The sequence below is a fragment of the Fringilla coelebs genome (assembly GCF_963513975.1).
Source record: "Fringilla coelebs genome assembly, chromosome: 2".
Classification (NCBI taxonomy): Eukaryota; Metazoa; Chordata; class Aves; order Passeriformes; family Fringillidae; genus Fringilla; species Fringilla coelebs.
In genome coordinates this window covers 15652402-15680354 of record NC_140029.1, presented here as the reverse complement: position 1 = coordinate 15680354, position 27953 = coordinate 15652402, and the positions used below count along the sequence as shown (strand labels likewise).

General features: G+C 37.9%; 1 protein-coding gene across 2 annotated transcripts in view; it reads right to left on the bottom strand.

Annotated features, from left to right (window-relative positions):
- Window positions 1-27708, bottom strand: part of RPS6KA3 (ribosomal protein S6 kinase A3) — a 74091-nt gene extending 46383 nt beyond the window's left edge. For both annotated transcript variants that reach the window (XM_084226523.1, XM_084226522.1), the window contains exons 1-2: window positions 27464-27708; window positions 14495-14551 (exon numbers count right to left, since the gene is read on the bottom strand). In XM_084226523.1, coding sequence (XP_084082649.1) covers window positions 14495-14551; window positions 27464-27535 — 129 coding nt within the window. In that variant the 5' untranslated portion in view covers window positions 27536-27708. The remainder of the gene's footprint in view (window positions 1-14494; window positions 14552-27463) is intronic.
- Window positions 27709-27953: the final 245 nt, after the last annotated feature.

Here is a 27953-nt window from a genome sequence, read left to right as displayed (position 1 = left end):
TTCTCAGCCTCAGCTTCCCAAAAAAAAATGAATAAGCAAAGTGTGAACTTACATGATGACAAGTGCTTGGCAAAGAAATTTCAAAATAAGAGGCAGAAATATGAAATCCGACAAGAATTTACTCTTAAAGAGGTGTAAGAACTAGATGTGAATTAACTTAAACACAAGATCAAAGGATAAACTGCTATGTTACATATGGAACGCGTACTTAGGAAAGGTATTTCTGGAAGACAGATTTCTCCTTTTCTAGATACTGAAAATTACAGGAGTGTGAGTATAAATATTTTAAGCACTTTAATCTTAATGACAGCATATTTTAGATAACAGTTGCTAAAAAAATAATCTGTTCATCAGCTTCATGATAAGGGACAAAGACTTGAGTATATACTTTTCAATATACTGAAAGTAGAAATTAAAATTATGCATATATTATTCCAAAGGACAAAAGCAGCAGCTACCTAAAAAATGTAAAGTTTTAATGCAAAAATAATAATGGACCAGTGTATTTATACTGCTCTTACACAGAGGTGACATTTAAGGGGTGTAAAGTAATAAAGTGACATAGAATTGGAAATGTAAGGAAAAAAAAAAGTACAGGGAAACATTTACAGCTTAAGACATTCAAACAGTAAAGTCAATAGCATGTGACTCTAAAAGGAAACTGGACCCATCCTGAACAGAAAGACTGACTGCATAGTCTCTGCTGTCCATTTCAGTGAAATTAAACTAAATAGAAAGCTGACTGAAAGCAAGATACCCAAACACTAAGATTCCTAACAAAGACAGGCATGCACAACAAGACTGGGGGGCTTGGAAGGGTCCTGGAAGAATTTATTTGATTCTGTAGGTGTGGGATTTAGAAAAAATTCAAATTAAAAAAATCTTTTTGACTAACTATGCAAAGAACAACAAAAAGCCCGTCAGGTTTAACTTTTTCATCATACCAAGAGCAAAGATAGGTATGTGCAGTACATGCCACAAGTACCTATAGATTAAGGCTTTTTGAAAGAACATTCTACTTATTTTTAACATGCTGAATACTTTGAAAGTATTGGCATTACTTTTTGCATTATTCTGAGGCCTGTTATTGTGGAAAATGGATGTTCTTATTTGATGACAAAAAAGGAGTAACAGCAGCTAAAGGCTAAAGAACACAAATGACTGCTTTACCATACCCGAGTTCTACCTGGAACAAATTCAGGACCAGATTTCTGAGAAAGTTCTCTTCATAAAAGGTTGATTTAGAAAATCCCTGAAGTCATTATTGCGTGAGACATGTGATGAATAACCATCCTATTTTGAGTCCTTTGCATCAGGAAGGGGATATTGAAGATAACACACAACATCCGTACGCTGCTACAAGAAGCGACCCACAAGAACTGAGTGCAAAACAAGGCTGGCTGCATGTTCACTTTGCCATGAAATGAGTATTACCCAGATGAAGGTGAAAATCTCCTCAGAAGTGCAGTAAATTTCAGCTGGCAAATGACTTAATACTGATCAAAAAGCTCTCCTCTGCACACTCATTTGCTATACAAAATATCGGGAGAAATATAGCACCAAACATATAACATCAGAATAAAAGGTTTTATGGTTAAAAAAAGGCCACATACCAATCCCTCCTGCATCTAACAGAGATGGAAGTTATGAAATACAGGACATAAGAAAGGAACAAGGACAAACCATTAACCTCACACTCATTTTAAATAAAACCACTGAATTTCACAACAAAATTTCTGGGCAGAAAAAAAACTACTTCATATTTTTGCTTTTAGAACTGAGAAAAACTTGACTATCAGCAGGACTTTTAAATAAACTGCCATTTTCCAATAACAACACATCGCTAGGACGGATGTGCTATACAAACTCGAGTTCATGAAAACCCACTGGGAGGGAAATCTGACGCATGCAAAAAATCCTTGGATGGGTCCAGTAATCATAAAAGTTCTTCCCAGACATCAAACATCATTGACATGCTGACCAAAATCAGTAAAAATGAGGTTAAGGCTTTGACTCAAGGCAAACATCGGATAAGAAGATTAACAAATTTTAATCTCAATAAATAATTAGAACCTTTATAATAGCTAAGCCATCTTAAGCAACGGCTGGAGAAATTAATTTAAATACTGATAATCCTGGTTCCAGCATTACCCAGGTTTCACCTTTACCTGTTAATTTTGTACTGTCTTAACAGAGTAAAGAAGGTACAAAATGGAACCATCTTTGACATACAGTTACTTACAGACAAAAGTCTTAGTTATGACTTAATTTGCTCCTTAAGAACTTTTTCAGATTTTTCTCTGTAAAGTGTTTTTCTAGCTCGTGTTCTTGTAAAGTCTTTACAGACTTTTTATTTTTACTACTTGATCGTTCATGTTATTATGGAAGCCTCTGCATTACTGATTTATGCTGCACACAGAGCAATAACCCCCACACCTTCAGCCACAATCCTCCTGCCTCGATCTGCAGTGACCACAGCTGAGGGACCAGCCATGGGGCTGTGTTTAGTGGGTACTGAGAGCCCCTTCCAAGAGTCACTACCTGACAAAGGGAAGTCACACCCCTAAACTGTACAAGATTTTTTTCTTAACACACCATTTAGCACTTAACTGTACCAATATTGTGACTTTAATATTTCTTTTAAACAGACCCTATGAATACATTCAAAAATGCTGGTGGACCCCATCAGAAACTCTTTAGGGAACTATTTAATGAATATGTTCTGTTTAAAATCACATACTACTACTATTTTTTGTATCTATTTTATACGGTGATAATTTACACATGAGAAACAGCCAGAATCCCCATTAGGAAGGATCACAGTTCTGGAACTTCAATTTCTATAGTCAGGAATCAGAATAACAGAAAAAAAAAAATCCTTTTTGATAGTTTTGATCATAACAATTAAGTCAAAACCATATTGCCCATATTGGCAAATACCTCCCCCAAACATCAGCCATTTTTCAAGATAAGACCTAAATCAGTGTATCAGTCAGGATATGCTGTTGACCATACAATTTTCAAAAAAAGCAAATCCAAATGTGCAGCAGCAAAGATACTGCTTTTATAATTTTTCATTTGTTAGTATTGATTATGTAGCAACATAGATTTTTCCATTTTCATTACGGAAGTAGCAGCTTTCCTGAAAAGAGACTGAGAGGGGTGAAAGCAATGTTCTGCTTCCTTTAGACAAATGCACTTTCCTGAAGCACATGTACATTTAGTACAAGCAAAGATAAGGTTGAAAACAGAAAAATGGATTCCCCAGCAATTTACTTACCACTGCTCCAACAATGGCTATAGGTTGCTTTTTACTACTTTGCTAGCCTTCATTGTACTGCTAACAGCTCTGCTGGACATGGCTGTGATTGGCAAAATATTTGTCTGTCACAGGCATCATAATGTTGATCCCCACAATCAAATAAACTATTTCTGAAGTACTGACTATGATATTAAACCTTGGTCTGAAGTTACATAAAGCAGTTATGTCCTCTAAGGACAGTAAGCTTATTGGATAGCTAGTGATTTTAAAAGGATGACTCAGTGTTGGCACAGTTCCCCAGCTCATATACAGAACTTCCTTTTCCTCCCCTCCCTTGAGTCAGGAAGTCTCCTAGATGCATTTTTACTTTCCCAACTTGTTATGACCACAGGATGAATTTTCAGCATTATCTGCACATATTAAACCCTCCTTCCAAGTTATACTTCTAGAAGTAATAAAGAGCAACACACTGAATACCAATTACTTTTACCTCTTTTACCAGAGCTTATAGAAATCTTCATTAAGGTAAAAATGGGAGTTAAAAATGTGAAGAGTGCACCAGTCTAGGTGTTCTAAAATATCTTAGACACATTTTATATACATTCAACACTTTTTATACTCCTACCTTCAAATTCAAAACTACCTTAAAAATAAAACTCACATTGCAACAAGTACTTCACAATCTCCCAATACTTTGGTAAGCAGTTTTAGGGAGCTAAATCATGGACTAAAATCCATTCCTTATAACTATGACTAAATATTCAATTTGAGTCACTTATAGAAGTAGCCACTACTTATCTGCTCATACACAAACAATTGTTCTAAAAAGCTGATTAAAAATCCTGCTTCTGAAGTAGCAATTATTCCAATATAACAAAAAGCAAAGTGGTACCATGCATAAAATTAAGTCAAGCTGATCTAAGGATATTCTGTGTATGCTGTTTTACACTACTGCCAAAGAAAAACTAGAGTAGAGCAGAAGTTCTGAATGGGGACATCTGAAGTCAGAAACAGAGGCGGTCACAATTTATGTCTTTGCTTCTTTTTAAAAGAAAGACCTACAATTTCAACTAACAGCATATCAATTGCTGCAGACAGCATTTATTGTTTTACCTGACAGAAAATAAGATTTCTTAAAGAAAACTTTATTTGTAAATGTTTAGTTTCAGGGTCTGGGTTTTTAAAAAATTCTTAAATTATTAAGTCTCTCAGAGAAAAACAATTTGTAGAGATAACAAAGAAATAATTGTATTAATGTATTTATTCCTCAGCCTCTTTCTACTCTTTTTCATTTTTGGCTTTTTCTGCAACAATTTTGAGATCTAGAAGGATGCCTATATCTGTATTTGTTTTACATAGCCAACTCACAAAACGAAGACTGCAGACCTGGTTACTGAGACAGAATTCTTCCCATTCTATTGGTTGTACAGATGAAGCCAGATAGGAGTTTGAAGAATGAATCCTGTCCCAGAGAAACAAGCCAGAGGACAGGTAAGGCCCTATGGACAAATGTGGCTCACCAGGCTGGAAGCGTAATTCTGAAAATGCTTTCTTTCGTTAGAATGAAAACACAAAAGACAGGACAGGAGTAGGACCCTACCCCTTCCTTTCCGAAGGAACTGCGAGCAGTAGGTTGTTTGGCAGGTAAGCTGAGGAATTCCTGTAAGCATTTTAAAAGCTCAATGTCACCAAAAGCAGTTTTGCAATGCAGTTCTCTTTTGATCAAACAGCACAAAATTATCTCATGAACTGAAATGTGCTCGTCAGCATTGGAAAAAAATACTCATTGGGTGGAACTTTCATTTCCCAGTAACTCTGATATAAATTTTTTTCCTACTTGGTAAGCACTAACATTTCAGAGAATTGCAATTAAAAAACTAATTAAAGTTAAAAAGACCCAAACTATTTAGAAGGAAAAATAATCCCTGAGCATACTCAGCACTAATCTATGAAAACTATGAATCCTGTTTTATTATCATAATTTCCTAAATATATACTGAACTCTCTATGGGTTGAAAACCTGTAGTTTGGTCTGCAATAGCTAGCACTTTAAAATCAACAGAATGCTGAAGACAACCTAACCAGGCTGTGGTAAGTAGATAAAACAATGCCATTATTTGACCAAATTTCTGAGGAATACCTTTCATGTTGCCTATGGAAAACAACTATAATTCAGGACTATGAGTTGATAAGTATTTATTTTATAAGGCTTACATCAAAAATCCTCTGGATTATAATGCAATCTATGTTCTATTGTTTTACATTCACGTCTTGTTTTGGCGTTTCACTTGTGGCAAGAAAATTCCATTTTATTTTTAAATATGCATTGCAAAAATTAATACAAATTGTTTAAACCATTACACGAGCTAGTAGGTGTCTACTGCTTTTACAAGTTAACAGACCTTCACTTAAGATGTTAAGTCATTACACAAGAAGGTCATGGGGGTTTGGGTTTTTTACCCCCTCACTAAAAAGTATTTGCAGACCTACAAAAGGATAAATGTGAAAATTGATTTGACTTCCAATTATAGAATGTTTACATGTAATGTTAAATAGTTCTGAAACAGTGCTTGGGACAAAACAATACTCCACTAGTAATTTTTCTCAGCGTAAACCAAGCTTTTTAATGCTTAAATACATGCCCAACAAGACAAATTACACAAATTAAACATTTGCCATGACTAAATTATCATTTAAAAGTTGAAATAACCCTAACACTGTTATGCAAGCATCACTACTCTTCATATCATTTCAGAAGTAAATTTAAGATATTAATATGCCCAAGTTATTTTAACTATCACCACACAGAGCCATATTTTACAGTTTAAAGCACTATATTAAGAGGTAACTATTAAAATTACCATTAAGTAATAAAAATTCAAAGGCTTTTTATAAAACTTGATTCTCAGTGAGAAAACATGCAGCTAAGCTCACATTTGACAACACCCAACTCCCCCTAAAATATAAGTTTTACATTATTTACATACAGGTAACAATTTCCTAATAAGGCTAAAAAATTTTATCAGCAGGTACCTTAGAAACTTCCACAACATACAAACATACCACAGACTTTTTTTAAAGGAAATACAAAACGCTTTTTTAAAAAGGAAATAGAAAACACTGATCCTCAAACAGCGAAAGACTAAAACTGCTCTGAAATTAGAAGTTAAATAAAAGTAAAACTTTCCCCGTTATTCTCTTAAATAATAAACTAAGCTCACCCGAACAGAGCGAACACGCAGAGCCAGAAACTTAAACATGACTAAGAAACCATGATGTTTGGATTTTCTGACTGAGCGATCATACGCCTAGCAGGGAAGACCAACCCTGGCGTTTTTGCTGTGACCAGCTGTTCCGGCAATTAGAAAATTTCCTGTCAGGCAAGTCAGACATAGCTGGGGGGTGGGGAGAGAGAAGGGGGAAAAAAAGGTCAAAAAGAAAAGAAAATACATTAAAAAAAAAGACATTGATTTTTCACACACACACACACATACAGAGCTCTGATAAAGAAAGACTGGGCAGCAGTGGTACTCATGCTGCTGATACTTACAGAGATCAGCACAGGAAACTTAAGCAGATTGCCTGATAGCAACAGGCTGTTGCAGATGTTACTGATTCCTGGTTCCCAGAAAAGAACAAAAGAGACCAGCATCTCTTTCAGAAATCACACTACTACGCAACATTTCACTGATTAAGCCAAATAGTAAGTATTTTAAGTCCTATATGTGATTACTATATTTTTATGAATTTAACTTTACAAAATGTTTTAAGATCTCAGATATCACTATCTTATAGACTTCAACGCAGAGAATGCCTAAAGGTTGTTTTTATTTACTAGAATTTAGTTAGAGGACCAAAATGACCTTGTACCTAGTGCTTTGAAATCCTGCACATAGAAAATGCTACACAGATGTTCTAGGCCAAGGCAAACTGCAGAAATATTTAAATTGGATTGCCTGGCTCAAATGTCTGACCCACCAATATTGTATTGCTCTGTAGAAAGTGAACTTCTTGACGTAAAAAAAGATCCCTAAGATTTCTTTCAATGTTTAAAAAGCCCCAAACACTTCAAATGTTTTAGGAATTAGAATCCAATCTATTTACTGCAAAGAGTAAGAGAGGAAGTTTTAAATTTGATCTCTCTAGATTTACCATGGGAGCTATTTTCCTGCATACTGACACTATCTTTAGCTTTTTTGATACTTGTTAAAACAATGAATTGCAAAGTACACGTTCCTTTAGTGGAACAAGACTGTTTTTCAAGTAATAAATAAACAAAGGCAAGTAAAAACCTTTAGTCAAAGGCATATACAAGTATTCAGCTATAAACATATCCAGGTGATTCCGTTTAGTGACTGTGTATCAAAGGAAACATACAGCAAAATACTGTAGTTCTGCTTGCACAAGACATGAAAACAAACCCACCCTGCACACAGCTTCCCTTGACTGGGTTCTAACAAATATCTGGATTACTTCATTTTTTGTTATATTTAAATTCCTCTTCAGAAGACAAAGCCAGTAATTTAAGTGACAGAACACATTGCTATCTCTATCCCACATCCTGGCTCCCTACAGTATCAGTTTCTAGCTTTTCCTTTAAATTGGGATTACACATCTCCTCAGCGTGAGCCAAGATCCTCTTGTCAAAATGGAGAGATGAAATAAAGACCTGACTTAAGCCATATCCCAGAAGGAGAATTGTGCCCTTTTAGTGTTCTCTTGTACTCCTCTGGGTCTTTATTTGTGTCACATCTGCAGGGATGATCTTTCAAACTCTGTGTACTGAATATACACAATTATTATTGTAATAAACACAGGCCTTCAGGAACTACTACTACACAAAGGAGGACTTTGTGATTCAGCTGAGAGCTCTGAAGTCCTCAATGCCAATGTGCTTTTTACAGTCCAGTGTGGTACAGCCTTTTTCCTACAGAAGCAGTAACACAGCATAAAGAACTATTAAACATTAGTTTCAAGATGAACAAAGCTTCTTGAACACAAGAAGCTTACAGCAACACAAGGATTTCAAATATTTCATAAATAGCATAAAATTACTTGAAGCTTTCCCCTCTTCAATTATTTCATACTTGTAGCTACTTCCTCCTTCAAAACTGAAATACTTCAAGAGTTCTTTGCAATATAGTTCTTTGCACCTGGAAAACTTAAAAGAAATTTAAATAAATAAATGGGAGACCATTCAAGCTCTCTGTTGTTACCTTGTAAAGAATAGATGCAATTACACTAAAAGCAGAGTGACCAGGAATCTTCAAGGCACTAAATTAAACCCTGTTGTACCAGAAAAAGCTGAAGGCAGAAATGGAGAGTAAATGGTAAGAGCAGCTCTAACTACAATATTCCTTGAAGATGAAAAGATACTGCGGGTAAATAATAATTTTCTTATCTTGTGGCTGTAAAGCTAAGGGTGTATTTTGCTGCAGATATGCTGTATCTGCTAAGGGTGACTGGAATAAGGCATTTCAACTGAAACATTTGTACAATTACTGACTACTGCTCTCCAAAACCTTTTATGTGACCTCCCAGAGAAGTACAAAGCACAGTGCTCAGGGGTCACTGGGGTTACTTCACAACAATAGCTCTCCTATAACTGGCATTAGTCTGGCAGGTGGAAGAAATTTCTTGTGCTCTGGGAGAACACAGCCTGCATGGTTCCCAAAGAGCACCAGCAGCCAACCAGAAACATTAAGATACAAGCTACACAACTCACTTTGAGCATCTCTCAGAAGAAAGCTTGCCCTTTTAAATATTCCTTCATATACGAAGGAGACAGGTTAGAGGGCAGCAGTCCCCAACAGGGAAGTCTCTGATAAAAAGAACAAATTGATCCAGCAAGTTGCTTCCCTAATTTAAAATCTTTGATACGGATTATACTTGTTTATCAGGAGACACAACAGTCTCCAAAACAAAGGGAATGTGGTGTGCCTGTCAGTCACAGTCCCGTCAATCGCAGAACTCCACTTCACGATGCATTTCCTTCTCCTCCAGTACAGAAACAAAGTGAGTTCATCTCCCATCATACCCTGCTCATTGTTTAAATTGGATGATCCGAGTTAAGAAAATTTAAGAGAAATGCTGTCTAGACTTTCAAGAGAACAGAGCTCAAAGACACTACAGAGAGCAGGAGAAATGAAAAATGCTGAGGAACTCTCAAAGCAATAGAGAACATTTGGAATCCATGAGTTCTACTGAATGCTGAAACATTGAATATAAGAGGAGTCCTTCAGATAAACTGACAATCTCCTATACCCTCAGTTTGAGAAGTGTAACAATGCAAATTAAGTCTTTACAGTGCTAGAAAAGCAAGGCTCTGTAGTATGGAGTGCTTTCAATTATTTGCAAAAAACCAAAGAAGCAGTACACATATGGAATGAAAAGCCCTTGTTCGACAAAGGTCAACAGTTGAGGAACAGAGAGCTAATTTTTGAATTTTCGGAAGCAGAATAATATACTTTTCTTCATAATAAATACATTTGTATAGCCAAAGCAGCAATAGTCCATTAAACAGGGGGTGTGGCAGCTTCCATCTGTCAGTTTACAGGCTTTGTAGGGCTACCATCTGTTTTCTCTCCATGTAACAAGTAAGCAGCTTGACTTTGAACATTGCTTACACTCTCAAATTATTCAAATTTTCTGACCAAGATCCAGAACGTACCCTGCAGCTAAGACATCAAATGCAAAAGAAGTCCCTCAGAAAATCGAGTAGAACATGTTAATGAAATCTTTGCTGTAATCTTTCCTCAACACCTGATGACATCTTAGAGCAAAAAAGTATTCCAGGGCTTGCCTTCTTTATATATTAGTTTGATATCTAAGAGTTAACATCTCAGACCAAATGGTCTGCACTGTTTACAAGGATGCTGTAACTTCTTACTTGAGGTGCAAGTTGATTCTCAGAAAGGTAAGAAGCACCATGTCACAAAGGTGCTCACAAAATTCATCCAAGTTCCAGCAGAGTAGAGTGCTTTTGGAAGATAATGAATTTCTAATTTCATCACCTTAGACAAAAGAAAGTATTCAGCCTTCTACAAAGCACAGTCTGGTCAGTGAGAAGGAAATGACTGGATTTAATTTTTACAGACGTAAATTGTTTGCCTAAAAAAACCTTTACTTGTTTAAGAATCAAGTTGTAAAATAAAATTAAATACCTGAGTACATATATCTAAATATATTTAGTAGAATACACTAAAAGTAATGTAAGAATCACAGAATACTTTCAAGTACAAGTTTAGTACTTGGAACCCAAGCTACAAGTAGCTACACAAGTAGCTGTTTCAGCTAAAATTAAGTATCAGTCTGTAAATAATGAGAAATCCAAAACTTGGATTATAGATTACAAACACTTGTGAATCCAAACATTTCCCTAATACTTAAGAAATATAGCTGTGTCTTAAAGCTTCTACCACAGAGTCAAGAATTTTAATCATAAAACTGAGAAACATGCACACACAGAAAATTGGAATGTGAAGGTTGTATCAGCAAAAGTAAAACAAACATATCAAAGTCAGAAATGCCTCCATTGTCATGTTAACAAACATGACTGTTCTTAAACATGGAAACTGTTACTGATCACCTGAGCAGAAATATCCAACATACGTTTAGAGCAGTCCTGAAATGGTGCTTCAACTTGTCAAAAGACAAAAGTTTCTGAAACATTGAGCTCTCACTAGTACAGAACATTGGAAATTAAGGCAAAACTGAAAATCAGCTAAAACCTCTCTGAAATGTTTTAAAATCTAAAAATTGTTCAGTTTAGTTATGCTTTTCTCCTGAATTTTCCTCAATAATGTTCTCATCCTACATTATTTTCACAGATGAAGACACAACAAATGAGATTACCCCAGATTACTCTGGATTTAGTATTACTGCTTGAGTGATGGGGGCTGTTTTGCCCATGGCTGTAACTGGCGAATGAACTCCCTCATTATCTTGACATCCCCACTCTCATGCTTCACAGATTTAGGGCAAATTGTATGGTATACACACATGTAAAATACAGAATCTCAGCACTGACAAATCAAATGCAATACTTCTACAAAGAGATTCTATTGTCCACATGCTTCAAATTATTTTTCCAATGTATACTGAATCTTTTTTAAGATCACGCTTTTCTTATAAACTCTTTTAATAAAAAACACTGACTAGGAAGACAACGGTCTTAACTTTCATCTCTCCTGACTACAAACAGATGTGTTACTTAAATTCTATCAGGAAAGCATAAATGAAAAAGATTTTCTAAACTACTGACTTTCTAAACTACTGACTTCTAAACTACTTCTAAACTACTGACTTTAGAGTAAGCACTTCTTACTCTACCTTTGACTACCCACTGACTAGTCATTGTTACTTTAGTTACGTATTTTTAGTAAGAAGACGACAGCTACTGAGATTTAATTTTTTATCACCTTGCTCAGCATATTTCAATATGATTTGTTTTGATTTAGTTTTAATTCTATGTATGCCTTAATTCTGCTTGTTTAAAAGTAGGGCCAAAGCAAGAAGTCAAGGGTAGCAATGTGACTCCACCAACTGCATTGAAGAGAGCTTCATCCCAGGTTTGAGTCTGAACAGGTTCCACTTCTGCCTGTACTGGGAAAAAAACCCCTTTAATCCTTGCAGGTTACCAAAAAGAAATTTTCCTGCAACTTACAAATGAAAACGTCACTTCTAGTGAAAACAAAACTCTTTACAAAATTCTTGGAACATAATATTTTTCATATGTTTAATAATTAGGCTTAAGCTAGTAGAACGCAGTGGTAATACATCAGCTGTGCTATGTGTTTAATCAGTTACATAGAATCCAGATAACAGAACATAAGGAACACAGCACAAATATGATATTCTCTTCCCATACACATAAAATGGGAAGCCACCTGTTAAACTAGCTGCAGTTTCTGCTTAGCTTTAACTAGCAATAAAGCATGCAGCATGATTGCAACAGCTCAAAACAATTAATTTGCTCAGTTAACTTACTCAATCTCTATGGACACAGAGGTACAAAAAGCAATGGCAGACAGCACAAGAGTGAGAAAGGTAGCAAATACAAGGCTTTAAATAGCTTCCCCTTTCAGTAATGTTCACTTAAGTTTTCACATCAGGTTAAGCTTCAGCCAGCTGCTCTTACGTTTATTTCCTGCTGGTCCCAGGTCATTTATGAGATACAGATAAAAAAATGTTGGCAACAAGCTATAAAGTCAGCTATAATCAGCACACTTGTTGCAATAAAACCAGAGTACTGAATGAGCCCCCTTTTAAAAGAAGCAAGACTTTGAACCATACAGTATCTTGGATTCCTTAGAAATGGGTGTCTTTATAGCTCCTGATTTTCCTAAAACAACCATCAAATTCGAATCACAGCCATGTAACTCAGGCTTTCCCATTAATTAACTTTACTTTTGACCAAAGAACACAGATCTAATGAAACAATTTATCTTTTGATACCCAGAATACTGGAGAGAGTTCCTATGTACATAGAACTGTGTTAAGTTTTAATATTTATTTTACATTTCCTATCTCATTTGCATTGTCAGCATTCTATCCAACCACTTACAACAGCAAAAGGATGCAGATTTCAAGCTTTCACCTTCTATCTCCACAGAAGTATGGCAACTTTCTGTCCTGAACTTGCATAGTTTACACACCTACCAAAGTATTTTGTATTCTCATCTGATTTGCTAGTACAGCCTAGGCATTCTACTGTCCTCAGTTACAGGTGAGAAATTTCACAAATTGTCAGCAACTATGTAAGTGCCCCAAGTCCATTTAAGTGCAAAGTTAAAACAGTACAACTTAAACGAGTTTCAATGGTAATTTGTCAGTCCTACATAATCCGCACTAAAGCAGATTATGTAGGACTGACAGAATCTCACACCCCAGCTCAAGTACTATTTTATCACGTGACTGACAGCACTGGTTAACTTCCAGCTATAACTGACTGAGCAGCTGAAGTAACATGTTGTTTAAAAACCCTCAGAGTAATTTACACCACAACTGGCAACCTTTTACTCACACAGCCTAGAAATAAATGCAAAGTATATTCCTAAAATACTGGTCTGAGACATTAAAAAGCTAAAACAATCTTAACCAAGCAGCTCAAGCATGACAGAAAGAATACTAGAGTTATGTTTTAACTTTTTGATGGTTATACTGTATGAAAATCAGTTGCTCACCAAAAAAGCAGCAGTTTGGAAATTTCCAAAGGAAATACAGGGAAACATTTGTAAGCATCCTGTAGTTATCAAATATTGAAAGAGAAGTTTGATAATTCTGAGAGATAAATCCTAGCTGGCTGCCAGACACCCACCCAGCCACTTTCTCAATCCCCCTCCTCAGCAGGACATGTAGGAGAAAAGCTCATGCCCTGCCTTAAGAACAGGGACAGCACACACCAGTTACCACCATGGGCCAAAGAGTATCAATTTAGGGAAAATTTATTTCACCTGTTGCCAGGATAGTGAGAAACAAAGATGAAACTAAAACCATCTTTTTGTCCACCCTCCCCTTTTCCTCAGGCTGATACCACTCCTCTACCTCCTCTCTGTCAATCAGCACAGGTGGAATGGGAAACAGCTTGGAACATCTACTCACAACCTTGTGAAGTCTGCACAATCTGCAATAGCAGCATATAAACCCTGAAGTCCAACCAAATATGGAGTTTCAAAAATTGTTTTTATTGGCAAAGCCATTTATCACCAGACCTAAGATTCTGCTAGTACTCTCTAACATGAAAGCACAGCTAAACTTCATGTTTGACAAAATTCACAGGCACTGCAACAAGAAAACTGAACTCTGTATCTTCACATTATGAAATTTTGTAAACTGCAAATCCAACATGAAGACAAGGAACCTTAAAAATTATCAGTCAGGAAGGTTCATTGGTCCTCTCTTTAGTAGCAATCTCTATTTTTAAGAAGTCTAAGTTAAGAATTTCTTTGATGGATGCCTTTCAATAACAAGCACAATGGAAACTACACTTTCACAGTTGTTCCTCATACTTGACCTTCCCTGAAACACTACTAAAAGCCGAGGAATGAGTTTTGAGAACAGTAGGATACCAAACTAGACCTGAGTCAGGGAGAAATATAAAGATCTGAGAGTGTACCCCATGTCCAGTAATCTCAAAGAACAAAACACTAGTGGCAAACTGCCATTATGAATTAAGTGATGTCAGCGTACTCCAAAATTGTACTGTTTTTATTACAGACATCTTTTACTTACAGTTTGTTGGTTAATATCATCTTCTCCCATAGGTTCATCCACAATTTGCTGTCCATTCTGTAAAAAAGACCCAGAAAGTGAAAATAAATACTGAATCCAAGTACAGAAATATACTGGAAATAGGCTTTCATAGCATGTTACTGTACTCTCTTCTCCATATTCTACAAAAGCAGGTAATTGAAAGTAAACATTGAAATTGAAAAAATGAAAAGTAATTGAAAATAAACAGTAAATAGGGAAAACTCCCTATTGCTGGCATGTAATGCCACCCTTGCTTTGATCCTTGTGTATTCTCAACCTGGATGAAGTCACTGTAAGAAATACATAAAACCACCTGGCATTTGAAGCTTCACTACTACACAGCTAGACATTATTTTCCATTACTACAACTTCTCCAAAACAGTTAAACCTGGTGAGGACTGAATGGCAAAAAGCCACACAAAATGAACAGATAAAGGAGCTCCTTCTAAGAGCATGATCTTACATAGCAAGTCCGTCCTTACTCCAACTTAAGGAAAATTTATGACTACAGTATAGACTTAAAAAAACATTGAATGCAATTCTAATTTTACTATCAATTTTACAGCATTTACCACTTTCTGTACTTTCCCAAGGGCTATTCTAACAAGCAATACAGAAAAAGGCTTTTGAATTTGAAATTTAGCCATAAAGATTTAAAAAAACCCAAAACAACAAACCTTGAATATCTTGTTGGTCAACAAAGGCTTTCTTTTGCTTGACAGTGATACTATACTTGGAGAATTTCTAAGAGATATTTTTCCCTGAAAGAATTTGAATGACTTTACTTACACAACAAGCATGACCAATAGCAAGCTGTAAGTAAAAGTATGTATTTTCAAAGTTATGGTACAGGGCATCACCTCAGGCATTAATTCTTAGTTTGCTCCTAAATTTTAACAGCAATTCAATATCATTTTAGAAACAAATGAAAAACTATTAAAAATGGTTACCATTTTCCATTACCATTGAAGACAGAATTTGAGCTCAATTGAGCATTGTTTCCCTGGAGAATCCAAAGTCTAATTAATCAATTTTTTCAAATCCTAATTTACTTATAAGTTACATACACGTACAGATAGTTACCTTTTAGATGTCAAAGTTAATAAAAGCTGTTCAGAAATTCAGTTTTTAGCTTCATTTCACACCTTCCTTCCCACTACTCAGTTTTTCAGCAGAATTCTTCACAACCTTCCTAACATCTTCTGTAACAACTTCTGATTAATAGAAAATCTTCTAGCTTGCATATGGCTAGAGGAGAGTCTTTCATATGTGACAGATTAAATCCTAACCATTTACAAATTATAATTTTCAAATATTGCAAGCACACTGAATGTTCAATCAGATGATTACCAGCTCTCTAGCAACTAAGCATTTATTTATTTATTTATTTCTGGAAGATGCAGCTAGAAAAAGCTAAATTATAGGAATCATGGATTTCCAAATATGACACAGGTGAGTTGGGTTTTTTTGAACGGGTGTTTCTTTAGGGTTTTTTTGGGGGGGCTTTTTTTGTGTTGTTTGGGTTTTTTTTTTTGTTTGGGTTTTTGTGGTTTTATAGGTTTGTTTTTTCTTTTTTTTTTTGGTTGTTGTTGTTGTTTGGTTGTTTTGTTGAGGTGGTGGGGAGGAAGACAGGGTTTTCTGATTGTCTTCCTAGTGCAGACATCTGGTACATGGTAGCAGAGTTATTTTCTCATCTTTCCTGGCTTCAGGAAGATACTAGAGATTTCTGACATGACTCTGGTCGACTCTGAAAGTCATCTTTCCATGATGGAAAGATTTCTTTCTAGTAAGAAATCAGTGGCAAGTGCTATACATTACTACAGCAGTACAGCAGTGAATATAATCTTTAAAAGCTGTCTCAGTTAAGGGCAGTTAATACAACCTTTTATCTGTACAGCAAAGGGTAATTTGATGATTCTCCAAAAAGTCCACATTCCCCACACTGTAATATCTTTACTTATAGTGCACAGGCAGTGAATATTGTATTGTAGTATCCTTCCTTAAGATACATAAAAAGTTGATATTATCAAGACCAGAAAAATACCAGCTTAGCTAAGTAACAGAAATGAGTGTTTTTAATACAGCTTGTTTATAGGGACAAGCTTTATATTGAGTACACATATATCATTACAATCAAGGCCACAAGTCACATACTTCTCCTCCTCTCAAATTTATGACATAAATTAACATTAGTACTTTAGCTACACATGTCTACATTCTGTTCATGCTAGAACATAGCTTCCTTCAATCTTGCAATCAGAAAAAAAAAATCAGTAAAACAAATAGAATAATTGACTTTAGCTGAAAAGGAGGAGTCTCTAATGTCCTAACAACAACAATGGCTACACTCTGGGGCCTAAAATAGGGCAATTTGTATATCAAAACCATGTGCTCTACACTGACTCCACTCCACATGCAGATTTTCAGAAATAGCGATTCCTGCTACAATAGTCATTCTGCTAAATAGTAATGTACATTAACTGCAAGTTAAATAAAACCTACTGTGTGGTAAATTTTAAGTTCTCACATTTACTATTTTAAGACAACTGAAATCAGTTGGATGTGAAACGCACCCTCAGAAACTTCAGGCAAGCCTCCCTTCAAAGACAAAAAGGCAAGATCAACCTCTGTTTTAAAAAAAGGCTCTAATCTTCAACCTCACTGACTTTCTCAGCAGTCAACCAGAAAAACCACAGCAAACTTCTGCAAAACAAATAAACTGTTTTGCACAATCTGGTCTTCCTGTTTAATCCTGCACTCCTTACAGTTACTTTTCAGCTGAACTCAAGCAAAACACACTCACTGGAACTAGGAACAAACTCAAGGAATCAGCATGAGCACCATGCAGTCCTGTCTGAGCCAGAGCACTGGCTTAGCAAGATCTTTTCAAACAGGTCTACCCAAGCAATGATTATGCTAAGGGAGTCACTGGATGGTAGAACCAGTTTTTCTCAGAACAGTCTGAGCCATGTAAGGTAAAGAAGAATATGTATATATGATTTATGGTTTGCTGGTATATACCATTAAATGGAAAGTAGCTGTGTACTCGGAAAGGCTACAAAGTGCACAGCTTTTCTTCGAGTTAAAATGTAAAGCCCAAAGGTTCCTGTTGGAAATGGCACTATTGAAACCAGTGTGGAGTGAGGAGATCAGCAGCACTTTTAAGAGGTGAGCAAATGAAACACATTTTGTTTTGCTGGGTGTAGACTCCCTCTAGTACTTAACTAACACCAAGGGCATGCCTCGATGACATAACAGGCTGGGAGCAGATATAATAGTCTAATGAACAAAGACTAAGAGAAGGCTGAATACATACCTTCCACATTTTCAGATTAGTTTAAATCAAAGGACAGAGACTCTAGACCTTGATTATTCTTCAGGTGCTCTCCTCCCATAGCAGGACAACTAAGTAAGCAGAATTGATCCAAGATCTGGCTACTCCCAGTACTCTGGTTTCAAAAGTAAAACATATTTCAGATGGTAACACAAGAGAAGTAGAAGAAAAATAACAGAAAGGGTCCACAGAAAATTTCTACTTACACCTGAACACAGAAACAAACAATTTCTGCCAGGGAAAGGAGGGTGCACATCCCTTATAAAGGCAACCTACAAAAGGGTCTTCCAATCCACTCTGATTCAACTTCCTATTCTGTTTTCCAGTGGAAAAAGTCATATTAATTAAGGTACAAAATTTGTTTCCTCAAAGCTTTTAAACCTGTTGCCATATCTCACTAAATTAGTAGAAATCAATATCTAAACACAGCTGGGCTCCAGCAGTTTTCCTAAAGGCACATGGACAGGAATACAAAGATCCTACAAGTTCTCTACTAGGTATAAAGCAGACAGACACCAGGGAATATTTATTAGGCAGCTAGTACATGAATGTCCCCCAAATGATCTGACAGAACATGTGACACAAAAGTCCATCAATCATCAATATTTCTAGCAATCTATTTCTAGCAAAATTTACAGGTTTTAACCCATTGAACTCTCAGATTGTAAGAACTCTTAGGAATTTCCTGGCAGAAAGACAGTTTAAAGAAAGCTTTTTTAAAATTCAAATTATTTCAAATCTGGACCAGTAATGCACACACATAAAAACCACACTGCAGGGATGATGTGGTCACAAGTAGCATCACATGTTAAGGTACTGGCATCAAGAAAACACAGACATACCAAACCCTTTGTAAGAAATAAGTACATCAAGAAATGTAGCCCACATCTCCCTACAATCAATTAACCACTTCCTTTGAAGCACTGAATATCCTGCACTTTACACACTACAGTTATATATCGATCTGCAAGTCATAATGCCACTTTTTTTTTTTTTAAATTATGGTTCCAACATTTAGTGCAAGAGATCCAATTTGTCTCAGAAGTCTGGCAAAACTCACCCACACAATAAACCTAATGCTTTTCACATCTACCTTTGTGATTAGCACTGGATCCAGATGGGTGATTCTGTATGTACAATACAGGACCTAGTATTCATAAATACAATTAGGACTAAGGAATCTGGGGCAGGATATCTTGTTTTAATAATGTCAGGTAACCATAATTTCCAGTACATTGAATGTACTGGGAATGTACTGTTTTTACATGTATCCAAACCATATAAATTGAAATTTTAAATGGGCAAATCATTACATTTCCTACTGAACTAATTTTTAATATTTTCCCCTTAGTTTCATCAATAATATGATAGATAGTATACACCTGAAGTTTTTAAATTTAATTTAGCATCTCCATTACACTCTGTTAATCTTTGTTCTTTTCTACAGTCTAAAAGGATTTTTTTTTTCTGAAGGGCATTAAGTTTGTCCCAAGACCTTCTTCAATATTCAACACCTCCTCCCATCCCCAGAATACCTCTCCTTTGCATTTAGACTATTGTTGGACTATTTTGCGATGTTTAAGTATTCTTTCTGGTAAATATTTTAACTTTTTTCCTCAACTATGTTTGTCAGCTACTTAAAAACTCGTTATGAAACTGATACCAATTGCATCTTTTGGAATAATTCTTCTGCCATTAAACTCAACATTTTCTAATTATTAATACTGGAATTGAGCATATAAATTAGTAGGCAGTCCTTATACTATTAACAGAGTTCGGCAGACTTGGCAACTACTGGCTTTTCCGTGTAATTGGTGCCTTGTAGCAGAACCACAAAACTCAGTAAATACAAGAAATGTTATATTCCTAGACTTAGCAATTAATCAAGACTTAACAAGAGTTAAATCAAGAATTAAGCTATCAGTGCAGAATGATGCTTTGAGGATACAAATAAGCAAAACAGATAGGATATCTGAATCAGACCCCTTACAAATTGTTATGTGGAAGTTTTAGCATGCCAATGAGTAACATAGGTGATGAAGGTTCTCTCAGGTAACTCCTAGTTGTCAACTGTGAAAACTTCCAGATTTACCCAACAACTGCAGTTATTGGATTTAAACACATGAGAACTTCCAGTATTATTTAGTCATTAAAACACTTGGTATATATGGATCCGAGCTCTTCCCCTCTGTGTTTTCTAGGGACTCTCAACTGATAAAGCCAAAGAACTGTGAGGTCCTTGGATAGAGTAAAGCTGTGACAATGCTTCTGCTTGTTTCAAAGCAGCACAAAATGCAGCATTCTCACTGAAACACTCATAACAATTCTGTGTCACAAGATACTGTGTGGAATCACATTTAGTAAAAACCTTTCAAACTGTGCACACTCAAAATTGCTATTCTAAGCAGCAATGAGCTACCCTGAAAAAAAATTTGCTGGTCTGCAAAAAATAGTTGAAAATAGACTAAAAGGATCTTAAGAGGTCAGCTGATCTATCTCCATGTACCAAAGCATGATCAGCTATTCCTACAATGCTGCTCACAAGACATTTATGTCTAAGCCCTTCTTAAATCTTCAGGAGTTTTCACAATCTATTCCAGTGCTTAAATAAAATATAAGGCTTTAATAGGATCTGAATTAATGACTTGTGCCCTAACTTCTGAGCTGTGAAGCCACACAGATCCAAAGCACTTACCTAAATCCTGACCTGATTAAAATTTCCTAGATGCAAATAGCAGAAGTTAGCTACCATCTTAGACTCCACTAGCTGTTCTCTTATAGCATTTATCGAAAACATTTTACATATACTGTTAGAAATAGTACATGCAAGTATTAAAAACTCCTTCCTAAAAAAATCCCACAAGCATTTCTAATATAAAACTTTGTTAACTCAAGTTTCATGAATTCCATATAATTTATTTTCAATTTTATTGTCTAAGGTGACTGACTTCTTCCTTTGCTAAGTATTAAGAGAAACAACAGGATGTTGAAACTTGCCTCTCCATAGACAACCTCAGATAAGAGCCATTAACTTGCAAATCATTTATGTACAAAGCCAAATTTCTTTAAGTTAGGATACTTGGGCAACTTCAACTATGTGATTTTGTAAACCTTATCTACTTTGCCACCTTCTTCCTATCTAGTATGACTCAAGAGTATAGTTTAACAATACAGAAAAGCAGTCCCCTTTTTTGCACTGCAGTGCTTTCCCTGGCTGGCATTTCTCCAGCATTGTGCCAAGTCACATTAGAAGAGCAAAAAGGCTTGCAGCTCTCAGCAAGTGTTAGTCTCTGAATTAACTCATCTTGAAGTCAAACAAGTGCCACAACATTACTCAAGATGCTGTACATACACTGTTATAAAATCTTTGTCTTGGACAAGCAGTCTGTGTAGCTAAAACCAGCTCCAATCATGTGTGGTCATGTGTCCACATAAAAAACGCAACCAACCAATCAACCAAAAAGCTAAGAAAATGAGAAAAAGACAGGGAAGAGAAAGTCTCAGATCCCTACCTAAACAAATGGATGGGTAGTAAATCCTTACACTTAACACAGCAGCCTTAGTAAAACAAAGCCAAAAACCCCACAGCACATAATATCTGCTCCAAAGAGGAAGAAGAAACACACACTATTAGAAACCACCTACCTTAATATATCGAACTACTGTTGCACACCTGAAAATAGAAGAAATTCCTTCTGCTTGCACACAATCTTAAGAGTGACTCTGGCACCTGACAGCGTATGAATTTATTACCAAGCCTGCATCTGCATGAGAAGGCAGGTGCACCTCACCTTCCCTGCCTCCTGCAGCCCCAGGCCCACGGAAACGCCCTGTGCCTTCCTGGGCTCCTGCCAAAGGACTGGACGCACACAGGGAGGACGTGCCAGGCCCTTCCCCTATGAGCAGGGGCAGCCAGCAGGCACAGCAAGGCTCTGCACTGCACTTCCCTGTGTTGCACACACAGGTTTTCAGAAGTTAGCTAGCTTCTCAAAATTCATAATAAATTCAAAGGGTGAAATTCACACTTTTTTTACACTTACTTTATAATTTACTATTTTGATACATTTTGATAAGAATAGAGAATAAGCTGTGGAACAACTTCACTATTTCCTAAAATTCAGGATTTCTGAAGTATAGTTCTGACTATGTAACAAAGTCAGCTACAGGAAGACAGAAGGAGAGAAAATCCCCATGAAGCTAAAAGCATTTTTTCACAAGTAAGTCTTAAGTTCTAACAGTAACTAATTTTGGCAAACATTTTATGCAAGAAATAATTCAAATAATATTTACACCCCAAATTCACCACCTTTGAATATGCAGGACAAAGAGGGTTTTATTTTTCAGAGTTATGTATTGTTGGATATTTAAAATCACAAAATACCATTTCTTCACATCATCTGAATATAGCTAAGCATGTTTCAATAAACCAATGCTTGGATTAAATTATTTAAATATTCTTTTAACATTTATTTTAATTTAAACTTAGAAACTGTCAGGAAACAGACCCAGACCATAATAAAGTATTTTTAAGATACAGACTCACACAAAATTGAATGGCTTCACTGAATAAATAAATAAATTAATTATAAAAATTATTTCCTCCAAAAATAGTTAAGTGGAGTATTAAGCACACCACAGAGGTTTCTTGTATCAAAGGTAACAACATATGGTAACTCTTACTGATAGGAATGAACTATTAGTAACTTTGTGGTCAGGCACTGGAGTAGGTCCCAAAAAATCAGAATTCATGTAGCTCTAGAACAAACTCAATGAATGATGCTAGATGGGGTCACTAAACTGTTGAGCCTCATTTTCCCATCTGCTACATAGGATTTTTTCTCCCCTCTATTTCCAGTGGGTGAGGCATTTAATCTTATTTCAGGGAATAAGGAGAGAATAAGTAGCACGGCATCACTTATGCAAGCATATAGCACAGCAATGGTGGTACTCAACCACTTTGCCCAAACTTAAACGTTCCCTGAAGGGATTCCAACTTTTTCCAGTTTTACTGATTAAACTGTTCTCCTCTTGAACGTCACCAAGATGGAAAAAAAAAAAAAACCAAATACATGAATCTACTCTGGCCTGAAAAACTGCTTAAAAGTTTCACTATTAGAATATGGCCATGAATTATATCTGGTGGAAAAAAGAACCCAAACAAAAAAGGCCTCAAATCCAAAACAAAACAACTCCCCCAACCAAGCGCCACAGGAAAAAAACCACAATTCCAAACCAGTATCTTGAGTAAGTTCTTAAAGCTGGTAGATCTGCCACCTGCCAAGATCAATCAACACCCAAAGCTAATATTTTTGATGTGCAGAAATAATTAAACGCCCACCTCAGTCTATGTATTAATGTGACTTTAAGTTTAGCATTTCAAACGATAAACAACTACAGTCAGTGTGACAGACCACAACCAATTCAAAAAATAACAGACACGCCTTTAAACGTGTCAATTTGCTCACATCTACTTTGCTGGGGCAAGAAATATTGCCTACACTACAACAAACAACAACAACAACTGCCGATGTCATAAGAAAAGCAACAGAACCATTGAAAGAAGTTAAACTCAACACCTTTACAAGAAAACCAAGAGCTGCAGACACCACACAGTAGTGCATGAAGGTACTGAATTCAACAAAGTAAAGCTCCTGCCTTTTTCTGCCCCACTCAGCTGACCACGGGACATGATTACTATGTTACAGACTAGGATTGTGTTAACTGAAAAACAAAGGAGGCAAAATGGTACCAATAAGGATATGAAAAATCTGAACACCCCCCTCCAACACTTTTCATGCAGATTATGTGTTTCTCAAGACAGTATTTACATACATATAAGATCTCTTATCTGTCTATCACAACAGTTTGTGGAATATAGTGTATACTATTTATTTAAATGAAAATTAAATTTCCAATTCCCATTTTTAACTCAGTACAAGAAAACATCACCCCACAAATCAGTGAAAAATCCAGTCTTTAGAATGCACTACGCTGACAGCAGTTCTGCATGAGGCGCGACGGCTAACTACTGCACATAATTTTGTCTATAATGGAGAGACAATGGATAGTCTTCAAAACCCCCACAGACCAGTCCATTTAGGTGATTCCACTTTGGCTTTAAGTATTTACCGGTGTTGGCTATACCAGGAATGACTGTAAATATAGCCTTTGCTCCTGTGGAAGACAAGTACAACACTGATTACATGGTACAGAATGTGAAGAGACAATCCCAACCACAGGCTCAAGGCTACAGGTGGCAAGACATCTGACATATTTCAGCTTCCAGGCCAGAAATATATATTGACATAGAGAATGCCACACTGACAATCAAAATGAAATTACAAAGCAAAATTTGCCTTATACTAGTTTCTTTAAAATATCAGCATGACTGCTAAATGCTAGCATCCCTTGTCTCGTGCAAAGTTCAAATAATCCTGGATACAGAATATAAAACAAAGAAATTTGTGAAGGAAGATTCATACCACCTATTTAAATACCTGAACAAGTGACCATAAACTCTGTCAAGAGCAGCAGAAAAAAAAAAAAAGAACTTTCTCCACAGCCAGTCTGGAGCATTTAAATTAAAGCTCCTAAAGACAGCTGTCACAAATGCTTCCCAGAAAGTCTAGCAAATGGCATCTCCTTATGATGGCCAGTTCTTTCAACATGCTGGTGTCCAAAATTTGGCCACCATAACTGTATTCATTCTCCTCCAGTTGATACTAATATGCATGGCTGGGAGTACAGATCAAAGGATCAGGCTAGTTATTCAGGCATTCAAAGGCAAACTCAAGTCATCAATACTTAATTTGCTCGAAAGCAGATGACTTGCAGTAACAGGCATATTCTCACCATAAAAAGCAAACCTATGCTAGTTATGAATCTTGAGTAGACCCTGAGTCAGTAAGAGACAGCATCATTCCACAAGCTTTAAAGGTGCTGTGATTTACAACATGAAACTGAAACTACACATACAGACAAAATATTTTAAACATAGTGTAACAATTTTACATATTAAAAAAGCTGTCAGAGATACAATGTGGATCACTGACCTATTTGCACCTGTAAAAACAGAAGTCCTGAAAATCATAAAGCCCCATTTTATCTAAAAAAAAAAAAAAAAAAAAAAAGTGCCTGCTTTATTTTTTAAGAAAGGAAGACTATATTCTACTGTTCAGCACACCTAAGTAGCAGCAGCTCTTTGTGGTTAAGTACACTTCTAATCTAAAGCTATTTAAAGGTATTCTAGTTCTCCTCCTAAATTTGCTCACCCATCACAGAATATCACCTCCTTGGCGGTACCACTGTAACTAGAGGATTGCACTGGGAAACAAACGAAAAATCAAGTCAATTAAAAATTCCATAAGACATTAAGAGAAGGAAAGTGTCTGAACTGAGTTTTAGAGCTCAAAAATTTGTAATTCCATATGCGGCTAGTACAGCGCTACAAGAAATATGTCAGCAAATCTTAGAGGCTAGCAGAAATGCTCTACTCAGAGTTACAGCTAAGACATTATTAGTATCAAACTATGACTGAAATCACAATGAGTTTCAGGCAAATGTAAGAACATTTTTGCCCAAGGATACTCTTGCAGAATAGGGTCTGTAATTAGGATATTGCTATGCTACAGATAAACACAACTCATGCAAATCAAAAATCCAAGTTATGTATTTAGGTCACTTGTCTATGTATTTGAATTAAACTCATCTATTTTTACTAAAATATATTTTCTTAAATAGTCATTTCACATAAGCAACCTAAGTAACTTTTTCCTTTTGAATGTCATCTGAGAAGCTTTTGCAGGTGCAGCCTGGTCTTTTCAAAAATTGTTTATTCTAGGCTAGGGCCTTGGAGTGCAAACCTGTTAGTTGATGCTGTTTCATGCTTTATTATTGGTCCTAGACATATTTTGGTGATAAACTACTCTATATGGTACACTCCTGTCAATAAAAAAAATTAATTACTTTTAAGGAAGTGATAAAATACACTTGTTTCAAAAAGTTTAGGACAGCAATTTAAAAACAAATGATGTCTGAAATATGCTAAAACAAGTAAAGTATAATCATGCAAGTACACACATTGCAAATAGCTATCTATTTTTCTACATATATAGCACATATACTATTATTGAAGTTAGACTGCATGCAGCAAGCATCAAAGACTAAAGCAACAGTTCTTTTCTCTAAATGATTAATCTGTTTTCCCCCTACCACCCTCTGCCCCACCCTCAAGCATCACAGTACTATTGTAGTTACTCCCTGTTTAAAATCATCTAAGATCACTACTCCAGAAGTCAGTGAATAACTAGCACGAATTTAAAAGTAACTACAGTACCTGGCAAGAATTAAAAAAATGTATGTGCCTGTCAGATCTGTAGATTCTTCTGACTCCCTGAGAGACAGTGACTTTCAGTAGAAGGATGACAAGACGAAGATCAAAAGGACAAATCCTGATACTGCAGAAACTCTGCACTGGTCCCTCTATGATCGTCTCACTAAGGAGAGAGTCCTAACCTTGCGACTAATTGTTATGAGCTGGCCTGGGTCCACACCGTTCCACCTCAGCATAACTTGAAGCAGCCTGGCTGAGTATCAGCTGGAGCCGATTCCGGTCGAAGCTGCACGGTCAAAAGCAGCTTTTTCTTTTCAGATGGAATCTGGTCACAAAGTAGCACACGCACTGTGGGCGGCCAGGGACTCACGGAGCAAGCACAACTAACTGTGTAGGTGCAGTGTTTACATAGATCCAAACCAAGAGTAGTAGGAAAAATATTAAAATAGCTGAAAGCTTCTACGGCCTCAGTATCAAGCGACGTTAATTTCCAGCCGCTCTCATTATTCCAGCCTAGGAAAGCTGACACGCGTCCTGCCTAACAAGGACAGGCACAACACGCACTCCCCGCTATGACAGCGGGAAACCCACACTGCGCGGCACCCCGGGGTTGTTCCCGGCAACGCCGCCGAACACAAAGCTGCACCACCCTTCACGTCCCTGCGGTTTCCCAAATTCTTGCGAAACTGCCGGCAACCCCATCCTGCCGAGATAAGGGGGCAGCGGCACCGGGCGGGGACCCACACGGGGAGCGGCCGCAAGGCGAGAGCACCGGGCAAGGCGAGGGCACCGGGCAAGGCGAGGGCACCGGGCAAGGCGAGGGCAGGCCTGGCCCTCCTGCCCACCCTGAGCCGCGCCGGCGGAGGCGGCGGGGCCGCCCTGGGAAAGGAAACTCGCCGTGACAGTAACCAGACACCGCGCTGGAACAAAAGCGCCCGAGCCGGCGGCCACCGCGGAGGCAGGTTACTCCCTCCCGGGAACGGGGCGGAAGGGGAGGGAGCGCTCCGGGAGCAGCCCGGTCCCGGGAAACATGCCCCAAGCCCGGCGCGGGCGGGGGAGTCCCGGCCGGTGCCGGCCGTGAGTCAGTGCCCCGGAGAGGAAGCGGCGTGCAGGGGCCGGCGCTCGCCGCGCTCTCCCGCCGGGCCGCTGCCGCCCGGCCCCCGCCCCGAAACCTCGCGAGGGGGAAACTCTGTCCGTCCCCTGAGCGACGGCAGCACCGGGAGTCCCGGTCCGGTGCCCTCCTCACAACTTTCCCCACAGCACCCCCTCGCCCACCCCGTACCTCGGTGCTGCTCTCGGCCGTGCTCTCTACAGCCATCTTCTGCCAAGGGTCTGCCAACTGCGCCAGGGGCATCTTCCCCGCCCGGCTCCCGCAGCCTCCGCGCTCCGCGTTCCCGCTACCCGGCGGGGGCGGCCAGGCAGGCAGCGAGCGCTGCGGAGGGCGCGGGACAGCCCGGCTGGCTCCGGCGGCGGCTCCTGCGGCGACTGCTGCCCGCTGCCGCCGCCGCGGTGCGCCCGTCCCTCCCCCGCGCCCTCCCCGCTGCCGGGCGGGGCCGCGCTACCGCCCTCCCCCAGCCCGGCTCGGCTTCCGCTCACGACATGGCGGCGGCCCGGTCCCGCCCGCGCCTGCGCCCGGCGGCCCCGACAGGCGCCGTTCAGTGGCCGTGACGGGCCGCGCCCGGCCCGGAGGCAGCGCTGAGCGCAGCCCCACTGAGAGGGGCTGCGGGAACCGGGACTGCTGCCGCCCCCCGGTGAGGGGAATTGAGACACGG